The 20,489-nt window shown below is 42.4% G+C and overlaps 1 protein-coding gene across 2 annotated transcripts in view; it reads right to left on the reverse strand.

Annotated features, from left to right (window-relative positions):
* The window catches only part of LOC134355599 (DNA-binding protein RFX7-like), a 104,684-nt gene extending 85,163 nt beyond the window's left edge, over positions 1 to 19,521 (reverse strand). For both annotated transcript variants that reach the window (XM_063065712.1, XM_063065713.1), the window contains exon 1: positions 18,932 to 19,521. In XM_063065712.1, coding sequence (XP_062921782.1) covers positions 18,932 to 19,083 — 152 coding nt within the window. In that variant the 5' untranslated portion in view covers positions 19,084 to 19,521. The remainder of the gene's footprint in view (positions 1 to 18,931) is intronic.
* Positions 19,522 to 20,489: the final 968 nt, after the last annotated feature.

A 20,489-nucleotide genomic window follows, 5' to 3' on the forward strand; every position in this document is an offset into this window, starting at 1 on the left:
GAGTAGTGTACTGCAGGGGTCGGTGCTGGGCCTACAACCGTTCACAATATGCATTAACGATCTAGAAGAGGGGATCGAGTGTAGTGTATCTAAGTTTGCTGATGATACCAAATTGAGTGGAAAAGCAAATTGTGCATTAGATACAGAGAATCTGCAGAGAGATATAGATAGGTTAAGTGAGTGGGCAAGGGTCTGGTAGATGGAGTACAATGTTGGTAAAAGCGAGGTCATCCACTTTGGAAGGAAAAATGAGGCTATTGTTTCAATGGCAAAAAATTGCAGCGTGCTGCTGTGCTGAGGGGCTTGGGAATGCTGGTGCATGAATCACAAATATTTGGTTTGCAGGTGCAGTAGGCTATCAAGAATGTAAATGGAACGCTGGCCTTCTTTGCTAAAGGGATTGAATTTAAGATCAGGGCGGTTGTGCTGCAACTGTACAGTATACTGGTGAGGCAACACCTAGAGTACTGTGTGCAGTTCTGGTCTCCTTGAGGAAGGATATACTGGCTTTGGAGACAGTGCAGAGGAGGTTCACCAGGTTGATTCCAGAGATGAAGGGGTTAGACTATGAGAGACTGAGTCGCCTGGGACTGTACTCGCTGGAATTCAGAAGAATGAGACGAGATCTTATAAAAACATAAAATTATGAAAGGGATAAATGACAGAGACAGGAAAGTTGTTTCCACTAGTAGGTGAGACTAGAACTACGGGACTTAGCCTCAAGATTCGGGGGGGGGGGGGGAAGAGTAGATTTAAGATGGAGATGAGGAGGAACTGCTTTCTCCCCAGATAGTGGTGAATCTGTTGAACTCTCTGCCTAATGAAGCAGTGGAGGCTAGCTCAGTAAATATCTTTAAGTCAAGGTTGGATATATTTTTGCACAGCAGGGGAATTAAGGGTTATGGGGCAAAGGGAAGTAAGTGGAGATGAGTCCATGGCCAGATCAGCCATAATCGGAATGGCGGAGCAGGCTTGATGGGGCAGATAGCCTACTCCTGCTCCTATTTCTTATGTTCTCATGTGTGATGAAAACAGATGATTACATAACAGGTACACAAAATTATCATTTGATCTGACATTACACGGAAATCATAGTCTGAAGAACACCAAGGCCTACCCTTGTTCCTTTTCCTCATATTCTAAGACAAATTAGAGATGACTATATGGCTGTGCAATCTATACTCTTTCAATTTTTCTTAGTGAGACTTATCCCTTAGGTGCGTTAATGGCAATCTTTGATATCTGAACAAGATACAGCATGCAGCCCCAATGACCAAATCCATATTCTCCCACACACATACTTCTTCCTCCTACATTTATCTTCTCTTGTAACCATGTTGTGCAGCTACCCAACCAAGATCAGATAATAAAGTTCCAATTTCTCTGCATCTTTTATCTAATTTATAAAAAACTTCTCTAATAACATTTGCAGAATACATTTAGCTATCCCAAAGCAATTTAATTTGGTGCTAAAGAGGCCCTGTCAGAGGTACATGCAATTATGAGTTCTACCTATTACATAACAAACAGGCAAAACTGATATTCCAGGAATGATTATTGGAAGTTTCAACTCCTTGTGACCTATCTTTTATGTTGCATTGCACATATTTTTGTTTTGCATCATCTCTAATCATTCCTACTTTCAGAATCTACCATGGACCTGCCTTTGTTCTAGCTTAAAACGCATTACACCTGCAACATTTAGGATGCAATTAATAGTCAATAACTTGGAACATTGGGCTAAAGCCTGAATGTTAGTAGCTGCAAAGGAAATTGGTCACCAGCCATGTGTATCTCAGGAAGTCTTAAACTTCAGCACATGCTCAAATGAGGAAATCTGAGAGTACCTGATAGTCAGTTGTGTCTACATCTGATCTTTACTCCATTGTGGGACTCACCAGAGAAGCAGTGGAACAATAACTCACTGAAGAAAGCAGCATCATTCACTTAACATCTAGCTCATAAGGATTGCCAATAGTGAATACATTCATTTAAACCAATCACAGCCCCATGGGAAAAATAAGATGCGTACTTAGTGATTTTAACATTATCAATTATTTGTTAGTGCTTAATATGCTTTCATTAGATTTTAGAAGAAAATCACGCCATTAAGATAAATCTCTTGAGAAATGTTACCTGACTTAGAGGTTTCTCCTAAATGTTTGTGTTAAATATTTTAAAGCAGGTTCTTTGTCAGTCCTCTCTTGAAAAGCCTCCCACACTCAAGTTCAATCCTGATCCTAAGTGCTGTTTGTATGGAATGTGCAATTTCTTCCTGCAACCATGTAGGTTTTTACCCAGCCTCTCTCATTTCTTCCCACATCCCAAAGATGTGCTAAATGGTGGGAAAACTGACTACTACAAGTTGTTCCTATGACGGATGGATGAGAAGCTGATGGCATACAAGAGAGAATAAGTCTCGGGAAATGGGTCTGAATGGAGGATCTTGTCTATCTGTATAAGCATTCCTTAGATGTAGTGAGGAGAAGTCTCTAGACGTTAGGAACTTCATACACTTTACATATGATATCCTACAGCCCGAAGAATTTATAAACTTGCGCTATCATACTTTTGACTCTTTGGAGTATGTCACCTTCAATGTAAGTCTTTTTACCCTAATAAATGGTGCATTATTCTCCATACATAGAATTGCACTGTACCCTAAATGCATTTCTCTCAGTCTTTTTGGTTTATGCAATTTATCTTAATGACGTGATTTTCCAGGAATGAATTCCTATGCTAAATTAAGGTTAAATTGAAAAAAAATAAAGGCATCCGTTGGTCTTGTGAGACCATGGAAAGTCTTCACTCTCCAGGGTGCAGGCCTGGGCAAGGTTGTATGGAAGACCAGCAGTTGCCCATGCTGCAAGTCTCCCCTCTCCACAACACCAATATTGTCCAAGGGAAGGGCAGTAGGACCCATACAGCTTGGCACCAGTGTCGTCGCAGAGCAATGTGTGATTAAGTGCCTTGCTCAAGGACACAACACATGTTGCCTCAGCTGGGGCTCAAACTCACAACCTTCAGGTCGCTAGTCCAATGCCTTAACTACTTGGCCACGTGCCCATACTAAGGTTAACTATCAGCAACAGTATTACATCTGCTCCACTGAGATGCAAGAGGTTCTGCAGATCCTGGAAATGTTGAGCAACCTACACAAAAGGAGCTCAGCAGGTAAGGTAACACTTTGGAAGGGAAGTGAAGAGTTGACGGTTCAGCTGAGAACCTTCATCAGTATTAAAAAGGAAGGGACAGATGCCAGAATGACCGCATCTGCTCTGCTGTTGGGCTAACCGGCATGCAGTAAGAGGAAAAAGTTATTCCCGAAAAATTTAACTGAGTTGTAAATAAAGGCCTATTAGTTGGGGGAAATTCCTGCCATATTCCATTTATAGCCATTTAACAGGAAAAAATGCTCCCCAAGTATTTTGTTCATGTACTCATTGGTATTGGAGTTGTGGAATAAAACTACAAGATTGATTTTAGCATTTATAGCAAATGGCCCTTAATATTCTTTGTCAGGGTGTAAACAAACCTTCTTGGGGTCTATTGGATCAATAAGGGTAGATTTGCTGGAAGGACCAGAAAGTTGATTCAGGACCTAACCTGCATTAATTATTTGGGATGAAAGGTCATACTCCAAGCCAGTTACAAAATCCATACTACAATTTACCACAAGCTGCTTCACACTGCAGAGAAGAGTAAAGTGATCTTAAGTATGAGGTCTCCAAACAATTACCCCAGATGGACACCAGAAAACGAGCATTTCTGCAAACCCCCCCCCCCCACCTCTACCCCCAAAATCTGGTGATGAGGGCAAGGAAAATAGTCAAAAAATATTTAAATTTTTCCTTCCATTTTACACTGTAAATTCTAAGCTGTAAGAATCCATTAGAAAGTGAACATTTCTTTCAACGCTTAGGCAAAAACACATTGATTCAGTCACAATTTACTGTACTGCCAGTTTTGTTTTTACATAAACCATGTAACCATAGCAAGCCAACTTTGGGATCCTTCTCACTGTAAATGCACTGGAAATGAGGGAACTTGTTACACCAAGCAGAGGAAAATGGACAAGTACACAATGTTGCAAACTCTGTTTTCTGTAAAATAACCATCACTGTGCATCACATCCAAAGTGGTAATTTCAGGGTCTAATAAAACCAAGACATAATTATGCTGAAGGATGATAGAAAGCCATTAAGCCTGCCTGAATTCCCCAGAACATTGGTTATAGAGCGAGAATGCCTAAATATATGAAAGGGTGAACCCCTGCCACCTTTGTGAAATTGGTCAAGTGGTTTTCTACACAAGCTCAACTTAGCAATCAAAACTGCCCACCATCAGACAAATGTGAGATAAATTATTTTTATCAACAGTAAACTATAATGCAAAAACTAGCAAATTCATTCTTTTATCAACATCACTGTTAAAATCCTAGAATTCTTTAAACAGTGCTTCACAAAAACCACAACAGATCAAGTCAGCTCGCCAAGTTTTATTTGGAGCAGTATCATCTACTTCCTGTTAATAAGAATCAATGTGAATATTTTCTTTGTAAAACACAGGGACAATCATGTGCAGAATCATTGCAAACGTTCCATGGAGATGTACATCAACCAAATTACTAGAGGACCCTGAAATAGGTACAGGAGGGTTTCTTTATGAAAGTATTATTGAACCATTTCAAAAAGATCAACGAAGTTGTTACTTTGTGCTAAAATACTAGCTAGTTTCTTCACAAACTAGAAATCTGGCTTGTGCTGCCCAGCTAGCATCGCGCACAATCTGAGTAATCCCAGCACTGGGGTGGCGAACCTTTTTGAAAGAATGCGTCCAAATTGGCAATAATCTTCCAAAAAAAATTATCTCATGTGTCATGGTAATTTTGAGCAGAGATTATCATTAACAAATTAGTAACAATGATTATGGACTTTTAAGTCCTTTTGCTTATTTATGTGTGATCGTTGTTTTACTATTAATAGACAGAGACAGTTTGAAATAAACGAATGATTTTAGAAAACCTGTTCAAAAATTAATCTTGTAAAAAGACAATTGAAAAATAACAAATTCCTAAATATTACTGTGCTGCATCTCCAAATAAGGAAATACTTAAAGCCAAGGTTTAAAAAGAGAAATTTTCAACGGTTTTTGTTTCAGTCGAAGCTGAAGAAATAAGTGAAGAAACCGGGTAGAAAAAGTCGTTTTTTTTTAAACACTGCTCGGGGAGCAGGGTCTGCACTGCGCAGGCGCGTGACGTAGTGTGCCAAGGTTTAAAAGCAGACCACCATATACAGCGGCCATCGTCGGAGCGGACTGAGTCAGAGTGGGACGGCTTTGGCTCAACAGGCTTCGGCAAGAACAGGCAGAGGCCAGGGTAGGTTCCGGTAAGTTTTTTGTTCAGATTGTTTAGAGTAGAGAGAATGCCAAGCAGGATGTTGGAATGCTCCTCTTGCAGGATGTGGGAAGTCAGGGAGCCCTCCGGTGTCCCTGACAACGACACCTGCAAGAAGTGCATCCAGCTGCAGCTCCTAACAAACCGCGTTAGGGAACTGGAGCAGGAGCTGGATGACCTCTGGATCATTCAGGAGAATGAGGAGGTTATAGATAGTAGCTACAGGGAGGTAGTTACGCCAAAGGAGCAGAGCACAGGAAATTGGGTCACTGTCAGGCAAGGGAAGAGGAATGGGCAGGCAGAGCAGGGTTCCCCTGTGGCCATTCCCCTCAACAACAAGTATACTGCATTGGATACTGTTGGGGGGGGGGGATGACTTACCTGGGACAAGCTGCAGTAGCCAGATCTCTGCCACTGAGTCTGGCTCTGCAGTGCAGAAGGGAGGGTGGAAAAAGAGGAGAGCGGTAGTGATAGGGGACTCGATAGTTAGAGGTACAGATAGGAGGTTCTGTGGTCGTGACAGAGAATCCAGGATGGTTTGTTGCCTCCTGGGTGCCAGGGTCAAGGATGTCTCTGATCGATTGCATGACATTCTGAAGTGGGAGGGTGATCAGCCAGATGTCGTGGTGCACATTGGTACCAATGACATAGCAAGGAAGAGTGAGGAGGTCCTGGAGAGTGAGTATAGAGAGCTTGGAAGGAAGTTGAAAAGCAGGACCTCGAGGATGGTAATCTCAGGATTGCTACCTGTGCTACGTGCCAGTGAGGGTAGGAATAGGATGCTCTGGAGGATGAACAAATGGCTGAGGAACTGGTGTAGGGGGCAGGGTTTCAGATTTCAGGATCATTGAGACCTCTTCTGGGGCAGGTGGGACCTGTACAAGAGAGACGGGTTACACTTGAACTACAGGGGGACCACTATCCTTTCAGGGAGGTTTGTTAGTGCTGTTGGGGAGGCTTCAAACTAGATTTGCAGGGGGATGCGAATCAGAGTGCCAGAGCTGACAGTGTGGCTGGGGTGAAAATAAATGATGTTAAAAGCTCAAACAAATCCACTAATAGAAAGGTTGTGAGTGGTGGTAAAAATCTTCTGAGGTGTATATATTTCAATGCTAGGCGTATTACAGGGAAGGTGGATGAGTTGAGGGCGTGGATTGACACGTGGAATTATGACGTTATAGCAATTAGTGAAACTTGGCTACAGGACGGGCAGGACTGGCAGCTTAATATTCCAGGGTTCTGATGTTTCAGATGTGATCAAGGCAGAGGAATGAAAGGTGGGGGAGTAGCAATGCTTGTTAGGGAAAATATTACAGCAGTGCTCAGGCAGGACAGATTAGAGGGCTTGTCTACTGAGTTCTTATGGGTGGAGCTGAGAAACAGGAAAGGTATGGCCACATTAGTAGGATTGTATTACAGACCACCTAATAGTCAACAAGACTTGGAAGAGCAAATCTGCAGAGAGATAGCAGGTAACTGCAGGAAACATAAAGTTGTGGTGGTAGAGGATTTTAATTTTCCATATATTGATTGGGATTCCCATACTATTAGGGGTCTAGATGGTTTAGAGTTTGTAAAATGTGTTCAGGAAAGTTTTCTAAATCAATATATAGAGGGACCAACTACAGGGGATGCAATATTGGATCTCCTGTTAGGAAACGAGTTAGGACGTGACGGAAGTCTGTGTAGGGGAGCACTTTGGTTCCAGTGATCATAACACCATTAGTTTCAATTTGATCATGGACAAGGATAGATCTGGTCCTAGGGTTGAGGTTCTGAACTGGAAGGCGGCCAAATTTGAAGAAATAAGAAAGGATCTAAAAAGCGTGGATTGGGACAGGTTGTTCTCTGGCAAAGATGTGATCGGTAGGTGGGAAGCCGTCAAAGGAGAAATTTTGAGAGTGCAGAGTTTGTATGTTCCTGTCCGGATTAAAGGCAAAGTGAATAGGAATAAGGAACCTTGGTTCTCAAGGGATATTGCAACTCTGATAAAGAAGAAGAGGGAGTTGTATGAAGTGTATAGGAAACAGGGAGTAAATCAGGTGCTTGAGGAGTATAAGAAGTGCAAGAAAATACTTAAGAAAGAAATCAGGAGGGCTAAAAGAAGACATGAGGTTGCCTTGGCAGTCAAAGTGAAGGATAATCCAAAGAGCTTTTACAGGTATATTAAGAGCAAAAGGATTGTAAGAGATAAAATTGGTCCTCTTGAAGATCAGAGTGGTCGGCTATGTGCGGAACCAAAGGAAATGGGGGAGATCTTAAATAGGTTTTTTGCGTCTGTATTTACTAGGGAAACTGGCATGAAGTCTATGGAATTAAGGGAATCAAGTAGTGAGATCATGGAAACTGTACAGATTGAAAGGGAGGAGGTACTTGCTGTCTTGAGGAAAATTAAAGTGGATAAATCCCCGGGACCTGACAGGGTGTTCCCTCGGACCTTGAAGGAGACTCATGTTGAAATTGCGGGGGCCCTGGCAGAAATATTTAAAATGTCACTGTCTACGGGTGAGGTGCCGGAGGATTGGAGAGTGGCTCATGTTGTTCCGTTGTTTAAAAAAGGATCAAAAAGTAATCCGGGAAATTATAGGCTGGTAAGTTTAACGCTGGTAGTAGGTAAGTTATTGGAGGGAGTACTAAGAGACAGAATCTACAAGCATTTGAATAGACAGGGACTTATTAGGGAGAGTCAACATGGCTTTGTGCGTGGTAGGTCATGTTTGACCAATCTATTGGAGTTTTTCAAGGAGGTTACCAGGAAAGTGGATGAAGGGAAAGCAGTGGATGTTGTCTACATGGACTTCAGTAAGGCCTTTGACGAAGTCCCGCATGGGAGGTTAGTTAGGAAAATTCAGTCGCTAGGTATACATGGAGAGGTGGTAAATTGGATTAGACATTGGCTCAATGGAAGAAGCCAAAGAGTGGTAGTAGAGAATTGCTTCTCTGAGTGGAAGCCTGTGACTAGTGGTGCGCCACAGGGATCACTGCTAGGTCCATTGTTATTTGTCACCTATATCAATGATCTGGATGATAATGTGGTAAATTGGATCAGCAAATTTGCTGATGATACGAAGATTAGAGGTGTAGTAGATAGTGAGGAAGGTTTTCAGAGCCTGCAGAGGGACTTGGACCAGCTGGAAAAATGGGCTGAAAAATGGCAGATGGAGTTTAATACAGACAAGTGTGAGGTATTGCACGTTGGAAGGACAAACAAAGGTAGAACATACAGGGTTAATGGTAAGGTACTGAGGAGAGCAGTAGAACAGAGGGATCTGGGAATACAGATACAAAATTCCCTAAAAGTGGCGTCACAGGTAGATAGGGTCGTAAAGAGAGCTTTTGGCCTTTATTAATCAAAGTATTGAGTATGAGCTGGAATGTTATGATGAGGTTGTATAAGGCATTGGCGAGGCTGAATCTGGAGTACTGTGCTCAGTTTTGGTCACCAAATTACAGGAAGGATACAAATAAGGCTGAAAGAGTGCAGAGAAGGTTTACAAGGATGTTGCCAGGACTTGAGAAACTCAGTTACAGAGAAAGGTTGAATAGGTTAGGACTTTATTCCCTGGAGCATAGAAGAATGAGGGGAGATTTGATAGAGGTATATAAAATTATGATGGGTGCAGATAGTGTGAATGCAAGCAGGCTTTTTCCACTGAAGCAAGGGAAGAAAGAAACCAGAGGACATGGGTTAAGGGTGAGGGGGGAAAAGTTTAAAAGGAACATTGGGGGGGCTTCTTCACACAGAGAGTGGTGGGAGTATGGAATGAGCTGCCAGATGAGGTGGTAAATGCAGGTTCTTTTTTAACATTTAAGAATAAATTGGACAGATACATGGATGGGAGGTGTATGGAGGGATATGGTCCATGTGCAGGTCAGTGGGACTAGGCAGAAAATGGTTCAGCACAGCCAAGAAGGGCCAAAAGGCCTGTTTCTGTGCTGTAGTTTTCTATGGTTTCTATAAAATGAGTAATATTGTTAGAACTGTTTACTATCCAAATACAGATGTGTACACCAGGTCCGTGTGGATTTCAAAACATATCTAATGTCATGAGCTCTCGCAATCGTCCAGCTCTCGCCAAGCCTGCGTGAGACATTTCCTGTGAAAACATCTCACTACTCTCGGGTTGTAAAAAAATCATCTGCTGCTTCATTTAGCAGTAGGGATAATTGTGCATATTGTGTATTTTAATACTATGCGTGAGCACCATCCTGGGCACTCGTGCCATGAGTTCACCACCACTGCCCTAGCAAGAATAGGGAAAGTAGGTGCAGAGACAAGAAAAAATAGATTTCAGATTTATGGAAAATGATTAAGAGAATTCCTCAGAGATCTTGGTCTTCCTACTAGGTTTAAAAGGAATGTAAACTTTTATATTAAATTTAAACAACATGAAAAACATGACATGACAAGCCTTTAAGAGGATACAGAAGACATTACAAGAGTCGACAAATGCAGGGAGAGAAATCCAAAGATTTTTAAAACCGGCAGGTGTAAATTGAATAAGTTAATTAGGATTCAGGATGAAGTACATAGAGACAAAACAATTTCAAACGTGCTAATGAATTTGGATAAGAGTCTAACGGATAGTTGTGTATTCCATTATTGGAAGGATTTTATATGGTCAGGAAGAGCAAGAAACAGTTCACTAGAAAGTTACTAAGAAAGGGAGGCGGGGTTATCATGTTAAAAACAAAAGCTTAACATATTCAGATATCAACAATGGGTCCTGGACCTCAAGGTTACCCTGTTCCTCATTCTACAAACATTGCCTGAATCACTGAGCATCTTCTAGCACTGTGTTTTTTAAATTCAGATTTATAGCACCTGCAGTTTTTAAAAAAAAATAAAACAGCCTCATTTTAAAGGAAAAAAGTATAACAGAAATTAAACAGGCTTTCAAAATGATGAATTGCTCAATACTCAAACGGTCAGGCAGCATCTTTGGAAATATGTGGATTTTATCAGTCATGTTGATGGGTCATTGATTCAGAAACACTTGTCCTTCTATACAGATGAAGCTTTAACTCAATTTTTTAAAATTATTTTCTGTCCTTAAAAATCATACTTCTATTATCCATAATCTCAAATATAAAAGTACATTGCTTTGTTCTGAAATTAAATGACCCATGGAAAATTGCCTCTTATAAAATACAAGAGGTCCAGGTACAACCTTTGGAAAGTTATCTCACATGCGACATGACAATGCCAGACCAAACTGGAATCACAGAAGGATGTTCAACAGCTGTGGCTATCACCTCCTACAAAAGGAAGTGACATTTGTGACAACAAGGTTTTGCTCCCAGTGCATTTACTGCTGACTTTGACTGACAAAACATGGACGCACCTTCACAAACTCCCACAGACCCTGACAACCCAATGATTTTAATCTCTGAGGCTGACGTGAGAGCATCAGTCTGGAGGGTGAACACACACAATGCATCTGGCCCAGACAGGGCTCCAGGCCAAGAACTAAAAACCCACCCTGATAAACTGGCTGGAGTGTTCACTGATATCTCCAACCTCTTGCTTCAGCAGTATGAGGTACCCACCTGTTTCAGGTAGGCTTCAATTATACCGGCGCCCAAGCAACCTGCCTTAATGACTATCATCCAGTAGCGCTTATATCCACTATGATGAAGTGCTTTGAGAGGTTGGTGATGAAACATGTCAACTCCTGTCTGAGAAGCTACTAAGATCCACTCCAATTTGCCTGCTGTCACAACAGATGCCATTTTACTGGCTCTTCACTCAACCCTGGAAAATCTGGAGAGTGAAGATCCATACGTTAATATGCTCTTCATTGACCACAGCTCGGAATTCAAAACTATCATCCCCTCAAAACATATCAATAAACTCCAAGACCTAGGTCTCAATACCTCCTTGTGCAAATGAATCCCCAGCATTACCATTTCGGAGGATCTGTCTTAGGGCCAGCACACAAGAGCTATTACAAGTTTTCAAAGATTAGGCATGTCATCTAAAACTCTGACAAACTTCTGTAGATGTGGAGTGAAGAGTATATTCACTGGTTGCATCATGGCCTGGTATGGAAACACCAAATATTTTTGGAAGAAAAATCTTACAGAATAGGTATATGTCCCAATCTATCATGGGTAAAGCCCTCCCCACCATTGACCACGTTTATACAAAGTGTTGTCACAGAAAAGCAGCAACCATTATCGAGGACCCCCACTATGCTCTTTTCTCACTGCTGCCATCAGGAAAGAGGTACAGGAGCCTAAGAACTCGTCACCAGGTTCAGGATTCACTTTCAAGGATTCTTCGTCTCATGTCATTGATATTTACAGCTTATTTATTTATGTCTGTCTCAGTGCTGGGTGTATAAAATGTTAGGGTGTTTTGAGGTCGAGGAAAAGGTACTGCCAGGCCTCCTAATGAGTATTAAGGTGGATGAGTCCCCAGGGCCTGATAGGATTTACCCCAGGTTATTGGAGGCAAGAAGTGAAATTGATGGGGCCTTGATCAGAATTTTTGTGTCTCCTCTCGGTACACGTGAGGTCCCAGAGGACTGGCAAGTGGCTAATATTGTACCTCTATTTAAAAAAGAGAACAAGAGAAAATCCTGAGAACTATAGACTGGTGAGTCTCACGTTAGTCGTAGGGAAACTGCTGTAGAAAGTTCTTTGGGATAAGATGAAAGCCAAGGCCTAATTAGACAGAGCCAGCATGGTTTTATGCATGGCAGGTCGTGCCTTACCAACTTGATTGAGTTTTATGACAAGGTGACGAGAGAGATTTACAAGGGTAGAGCAGTGGATGTTGTGCCCAAGGATTTTAGTAAGGCGTTTGACAAAATCCTTCACTGGAGGCTAATCCAGAAGATTCAGGTGCATGGAATCCATGGCGAATTGTCTGTTTGGATTCAGAACTGGATTGTGCATAGAAAACAGAGGGTTGTGGTTGAAGAGACTTATTCAAGCTGGAGGTCTATAATTAGTGGAGTTCCACAGGGATCTGTGCAGAGACCTCTGCTGTTTGTGATGTATATAAATGACCTGGGATGAAAATGTAGATGGGTAGATTAGTAAATTTGTGGATGATACCAAGATTGGTGGAGTTCTGAATAGTGTAGAAGACTGCAAAGATCACAGCATGACATAGATGAGTTGCAGATATGGGCAAAGAAATGACAGATGGAGTTTAACCCAGATAAATGTGAGGTATTGCACCTTGGTCAGGAAAATGCAAGGAGATAGTACACTGTCATGGGCAAGACCCTTAGAAGTGTTGCTGAGCAGAGAGATCTTGGGGTCCAAATTCATAGCTCCATGAAAGTGGCTACACAAGTTGATAGGGTGGTTAAGACTTACGGAATGCTTGCTTTTATTAGTCCGTAAGACATAGGAGCAGAATCAGGCCATTCAGCCCATTGAGTCTGCTCCACCATTCAATCATGGCTGATTCCAGATCCCACTCAACCCAATACACCTGCCTTCTTGCCATAACCTTTGATGCACTGACAAATCAGGAAACTATCAATTTTCACTTTAAATATAGCCACGGTCTTGGCCTCCACAGCTATCTGTGGCAGAGCATTCCACAGATTCAACACTCTCTGGCTAAACAAATTTCTCCTTACCTCTGTTCCAAAAGGTCACCCCTAAATTTTGAGGCTGTGCTTCTAATCTGGACACCACCACAAAAACTTTTCAAATTGTTTTTATTGTCATGTTCAGTGAGGTACAGGTTCGATGAACCTCTCCACATCCACCCTATCTAGTCCCTTCAACATTCAGTTGGTTTCAATGAGATCCCCCTGCATTCATCTAAATTCCAATGAATATAGGCCTAAAGCTGCCAAATGCTTCTCACAATGTTAAGCCCTTCATTCCTGGAATCATCCCCGTGAACCTCTGCTGGACTCTATTCTATCCTCCTACATGAGGACTCCCAAGTCCCTTTGCACTTCTGATATTTCAGTTTTCTCCCCATTTAGATAGTTGGCATTTTTGTTCCTTTTGCCAAAATGCATCATCATACATTTCCCAACAATGTATTCCATCTGCCACTAGTTTGTCCACACTTCCAATTTGTCTAAGTCCTTCTGCAATTGCATTGCTTCCTCAGCACTACCTACCCCTCCAACTATATTCATATCATCCTTGAACTTTGCCACAAAGCCATCAATTCCATTATCTAAGTCCATGACAATGTGGAAAGAATCGGTCCTGAGGAACGCCACTAATCACTGGCAGCCAACCAGAAAAGGTCCCCTTTATAAAACACATATAAAAGTTGCTGGTGAACACAGCAGGCCAGGCAGCAACTCTAGGAAGAAGTACAGTCGACGTTTCGGGCCAAGACCCCTATTCCCACTCACTGCCTCCTGCTTGTCAGCCATTCCTCCATCCATGCCAGAATCTGTCCTGTAATGCCATAGGATTTTATCTTGTTAAGCAGCCTCATGCGTGGCACCTTATCAAATGCTTCTGAAAATCCAATTTAATGACATCCACTGCCTCTCCGTTGTCCACTCTGCTTGTTACTTCCTCAGAGAGCTCCAACAGATTTGTCAGGCAAGATTTCCCTTTACAGAAATAATGCTGGCTTTGACTTATTTTATCAATAGTCTCCAAGTACCCCAAAACCTCATCCTCTTAGTCGAGGCATTGAGTTCAAAAGTCCAGAGGTTATGTTGCAATTTTATAAAAACCCTGGTTAGGCCACATCTGGAGTATTGCATACAGTTCTGGTCACCACACTGTAGAAAGGATGTTGAGGCTTTGGGGAGGGCATAGAAGAGGTCTACCAGGATGCTGCCTGGTTTAGAGGGCATGTGTTATCATGAGAGGCTGGACGATCTTGGGTCGTTTCCTTTGGCGTGTCAGAGGCTGAGGGAAGATCTGATAAAGATTTGTTAGAGGCAGAGATAGGGTAGACAGGGAGCATCTTTTTCCCAGGGTAAAAATGTCTAATGCCAGAGGGCATGCATTGAAGCTGAGAGGGTAAGTTCGAAAGGGATGGAAAGGGCAAGTTTTTTCTACTCAGAGTGGAAGATGCCTGGAATGCACTGCCTGGTACAGTGGTAAAGCAATTACATTGGAAGATTTTATGAAGTATTTAGCTAGGCACATGAATGCAAGGAAGAAATTTGGAGAAATATGGACATTATGCAGACAGGAGGGATTAGTTTTTAGGGGGTTGGCACAACATTGTGGGTTGAAGGACCTGTTCCTGTGCTGTACTCTTCAATGCTCTATGTCCAGCTCATCACACCTGCCTTGCCATTCACTGAAATCCCAGATGATCTTCTATTGCACAGCCACTCTCCCGCATGTTCCATTCAATTCTACCAAGTCTCATCTAAACCACCTATCCCACCTGGTGTTGAAACCTATCTTTCCACAAGCAAGGACAACAGAAAAATTATTAACAAATTTAAGGATTTTAATAGAAAAGAGAGAAACATATATATTATTTTAAAAAATCACACCACACAATGTTGCAAGGAAGCAATTTATTTTTGTAGTGAAGGCAGTCATAAAGAGATAGAGGGTCAGATCTTTTTAAGCAACTAAGAACCCAAGTCAGCATACAAGATAAACACTGTATCCTAGCAGATACAAATGTGTTCTGTTTGCAACTTAAATTACCATATCAGAATCAAGAAAAACATTTGTTGTGTTGCAAGGATGACATCATAAAATTTCCAAAGTCAAGAGAGTAGTACGGCGTAAATAATGAAATCACTGGGGGAAAGCAGGTCAGGCTATGGGTTGAAACAGGAGCTGCTTGCACATGAAATCAAAACAAAGATTACTGTGACCAGACTACCAATGAAATTGACAACTCCACAAGTACACCAGTTAAAGGCACATAACATGGGACTTACAAAAATTGTCAGCCACATATACAAAAAGCAGTATCAAATTTAGTTATTTTCATAGCACCCATAATTAAAACCCATTGTTTATAAAACAAGATATGAAAACATTTTTCCTTAAAAATAAAAACACCTGTGAGATTGGAATCAAAAAGATATTGCTGAGTAAACCATCCCCTTGAATCAAACAGGGACAATGCAAATATTCTCAATGGTTGTAAAGTTACATAAAAGATATAATCATATGACATCTTTGCACTCCTCATCAATCAATAACGCTGCTGCCCTTGCACCTTGGAATGCTCCCCAAATCCACTCTGTGATTTTATCCCATATTCTATTACTATATCACAAAATTATATATATGGCTAAGTTTTTTTTAAATAATTCTATATAGATTTGCCAATTTCTTCCAGTAATTTATACTTGTTGAATATTCAAGGTCCTTATTGACAACTGACGATGCAAAGAATGTTTACAAAGTACCACACATTTCCCTGCAGCTTTTTTCTACATGCTATTAATATAAAAATGGCTAAGAATTATTATTTCAGAGAAAACAATGATAAATTGGTTTCATATAAGTAATTCATACAGGTCAGAAATAGAGAATATCTTACACCGCACACACTTTCATATTATTAATAAAAACCACCCATGTAAGCCTGTCACATTGCAATTATACCTTTCACTTGTTGAACTATTGCAGTTATCAATAATAGGACTACATAATAATCAATGTACTAATTGAGTATTCAATTTGAAATCAGGACAAGGGCATGACTTAACCAAAAAAAATTATTAATTACATCTCATTTTCCAATTAACTCCATCATGACCAAACTTAGTTCTGATTCTCTCTATAGAGTGCCAAAATGGATCAACCAACAATTGCTGAAATTTCCTCAGCATGTTGTGCACTCTGTATTTGGCAATCACCTTCCTGTGAAAAGCAACTGCAGCTGCAGGTGCACACCTACCATCAATGGGACTTCAGAAGCTCCAGAATCATTCACTCCTATACATGGTGCCATAGCATCAGCGAAGGGGGGGGGGGGGGAGAGAAGATTCTTTGTCTGGAGTTTGGATAATGCCTCAGAAGAATCACTACTATTTCACGCAGAAGATTAAAGTGTTCCATCCACCCTAACTATGCAATCAAATGATTTTAAGTCTACAGCTCAGGATCATACCAGCTGCTTAATGTTTCTCAACCTTTTTCTCTTGTCCTTAAAATTTCACCCTTACTTTCCTTATTTAAGTTGCATCATGCACTTGGGTTGACCATTTTCTTTTATAACCCTTATAACTGAATTGATGAGATTGCACTACAAAATTATTGGGACCCCATAATGCAAACAGCTAAACACTTTGCATTTAAAGAAATCACCTCTCAATGTTCAAGAGCCCCAGTGCTTGTCAAGCTCCCTTCAAGTTCAATGCCTCCACTCCAGAATTATTAACAGGCCCTTTCCCATCAAACAATACCATGAAAATGAGGCATCTAAAATCCATAAAATGTGCAGAATAATCAAGACCTCTATGCTTGGTAGCTACATCCATAGCATTTCTGTGTATGCCATACTTCCTTTTAATTTTTTGGTATTAGCTCATAATGATAATTGTCTGCAAATTCGGACATTCTAAAACAACCTATTATCCAACTGAGCCTAAACAAAAGGAAGTTAGTTGAATGCTAATTCTTGCTAATGACAATATGCTGAAATTCTTTACTCACCATTTCAGGCTGCTGTCTAAACGACAAGCCAATTGCCTTCAATCTCAATACATTTGATGGCATCCTTCAACACAATGTCATAGTTCATATTCATTTAAACAAAAATACTGCACTATAATTTGACAGCTGAAAAATGCAAATTTTGAGGCTATAGAAACATTTTCTTTCAAAATTGGAGAACACTATTCAGACCACCAAGTCTGTGATGGCTCTCAATGCATTGCCATCAGCCTTATTCTACCTTCCCTGAATATTCGACAAAAGGTAACCCATGGTCAGTATGGAATTTGTAAAGTATTCCAGTGCATATTAATTTATTCACAATCTTTGTAAGAACAATGAACAGATAAATATCACTAACATTTAACACAAATTTGATATAAAGGCTTGAAGTACTGTAATTAGCCTGAATAATGTATGTCATAGTGCTGGAGATACAAAGTAACAAGTAAAATAAGTTTTGAAACTAGCTTTTCTTGGAACAGTTCATTTTATAAGAGCAAGGTAGACTAGAAACAGCATCAAAATTTAGCAATGCTCTACTATAATCAGCCACTAGGTGCATTTTCAAGCAAGATGATTCCTAGGCCAAGAACCATCCATTTCACGTCTGCTACATCTGGCAACCCATCTTAGAACTAGGGAAAAAACTTATTTCAAGTTCAGATGAAACCGCTTTGACAATCAAACCCTTAAGAAACCAGATTACAGCCTTATCATCTTCACAAACAAAATCCAATATACACTACATAGAAAATGTTAATCAATCAACTATGAAACAGGTTTTCCTGGAATTTAGATTCATGCACATTAGATACTGATCACAAATCAATAGATTATTGTAAGATTAATGTTCTCACAATCATAAATATGACACACTAAAAATTATATGAGTGGAATTTCTTATGTTGTTTAAGACTGTTGGATGACCAAGAAATGTGTAACAGCAAATCTTGGTGGGATACATAAAATATTAGAGTACCTTATTTGCATAGTGTATTATCAGTCAAACTTTGACACTGACCTCCACAAGGTGATAATAAAACAGCTGTCAGAGTACATTTCAACAAGAGGCGAGATGGATAGGATTCGGATGGGAACAGCTATAGGCCTAAATAGGGTAAGGATAGATATTAACTGAGCATTGGAAATTGGTGAGATAATACTGATTTTGTGGACTGCTGGAGGTCAGACCAAGAGGAGCAAAGAAAGGATCTAACACAAAACTGTGTTTTTCCTTGGGAAAAAAAGGATGCACTTTTCCCCCCAAAGGATACAAGCCCAAGGAGGGTACTAACCACACAGGGTGACCATATTTTTGGCAAACAACAATTGATAGAGTGCATTACAATAACTGGTCATAGCATATTCAACATACATTATAGTCTTGCATCTTGCATTTTAACTCAATATCAAACATTGGAAGAACAAATCCATTAAACAGATTTTGCCTGTAAATAACTAATCTGTTGCGATTAGAAGTGTCCAGACATCTGTTAACATTTTCCAGATTAATCCAGTTTTTCTATACAAGGACATTGTTATAAAAATGTAATTTCTACACGAATAAGTGATCTCGGCGCATTTTCCTTTATACGCCCTTTGACACTGAATTGGGGGAGGTGTAAAAAATATCACCAATAATGCCTGAACGTCTTTTACAAAAATGCAAAGATAAAACTTGCGTGATCTTTCACATTTAAACATAAACACCAGGATGCCAATGTCTTTAAATAAAGTACTAAAAATATTCACACCTCTCCTCCAAAACCCCAGAAATATATTAAAACATGTACGGAACAAAAACACATTAAAGTAAGATCTATACACGAACGAACAAGAAGCAAAATGTGGAGTGTGATAGATTAGCTTGCAGTTTAATATTTTATTATATCCGGCTAAGGGGCAGGCAGGGACTTGTTTATGCAGAAGGCCCTAGTTGCGCTCACTCACCAGATGGAGTTCTTCAGTTTCTGCTGCAGTGCACTCGCTTCCGACTCCGCCAGCCCTGCCACCAGGCTGGGCAAAGCGCCGCTGCCCTCCGCACGGCGGGTTTGCTGCTGGGGCTCCCGCTCCGGCGGCGGCGGCGGCTGCTCCTCTGCCATGACGGTGATGGTGGTGCGGAGGGAGGGAGGGAGAGACGGAGCGGGGAGGGTCTCCGTGGGCTGAACGTGAGGGCGGGAGGGGGGGCTGGACACGTACGGCGACTAGGCCGCAGCCGCTCTAGGGCCGAGCAGCGCCTCCCCGTACCCTCCCTCCCCCCTCCTCCTACTCCACACGCCGATGCCGAGAGAACTCTCCTCGGTGTCTGTTCAGTACTGCAACGCGGCCCCGACCTGTGCACAGCACTCTCCCCGGCTCTGGTGCATCCTTGACCTGCTCTGAGCCGCTCACTAAAAGACTTCACAAACACACGGGTATGATTACTGAAGAGAGTCGGGGTGAATGTTGGGGTGATTTGTGTATCTCCCGTGCGTTAGAGCCCGAGTCCGGAGACGGTGCCATGCACACGGCCTTCACACTGAACCTCAACGACAGGAGAGCCGACAGGAGCTGAGCTGAATGAGTGGCGGCGGCAGGGCGCAGGCGCAGTCCCACCGAGGGGCAGGGGCTGGCAGCACGGAGAACGGGAGGCGGGGATGCAACTACGGAGGGGAAAGATTAGGGTGGGGGGGAGAATGGGGTAGGGGTGGAGGGGGAGTGTGTGGGGGAAGGGAGGGGAAGAGTGGGGGAGTGGGTGGAGGAAGAATGGGGCAGGGTGGGACGGGGAAGAATTGGGCAGGAGTGGAAGGGGTAAGAATGGGGCAGGGGTGGAGGGGGAGTGGGTGCGGGAGGGGAGGGGAAGAATGGGGCAGGGGTGGGAGGGGGAAGATTGGGGTGGGATGGAGGTGGAAGAATTGGGTAGGGGCAGGAGTGGAGGGGGAAGAATGGGGCAGTGGTGGGAGGGGGAGATTGGGACGGGGTGGAGGGGGAGTGGGTGGGGGAAGGGAGGGGAAGAATGGTGCAGTGGGGGAGGGGGAAGAATGGGGCAGGGGTGGGAGGGGGAAGATTGGGGTGGAATGGAGGTGGAAGAATGGGGTAGGGGCAGGAGTGGAGGGGGAAGAATGGGGCAGGGGTGGGAGGGGGAGATTGGGACGGGGTGGAGGGGGAGTGGGTGGGGGAAGGGAGGGGAAGAATGGGGCAGGGGTGGGAGGGGGAAGATTGGGGTGGGGTGGAGGGGGAAGAATGGCACAGGAGTGGGAAAGGGGAAGAATGGGGTACGGGCAGGGGTGGGATGGGGAGTGGGTGGGGGAAGGGAGGGGGAAGACTGGGGAGTGGGTGGGAGAAGGCAGGGGGAAGAATGGGGAGTGGGTGGGGGAATGCAGGGGGAAGATTGGGGAGTGGGAGGGGGAAGAATGGGGAGTGGGTGGGGGAAGGGAGGGGGAAGAATGGGGAGTGGGTGGGGGAAGGGAGAAGGAAGAATGGGGAGTGGGTGGGGGAAAGAATGGGGTAGGGGTGGAGGGTTTGTGGG

Source organism: Mobula hypostoma, chromosome 13 (genome assembly GCF_963921235.1).
Source record: "Mobula hypostoma chromosome 13, sMobHyp1.1, whole genome shotgun sequence".
Classification (NCBI taxonomy): Eukaryota; Metazoa; Chordata; class Chondrichthyes; order Myliobatiformes; family Myliobatidae; genus Mobula; species Mobula hypostoma.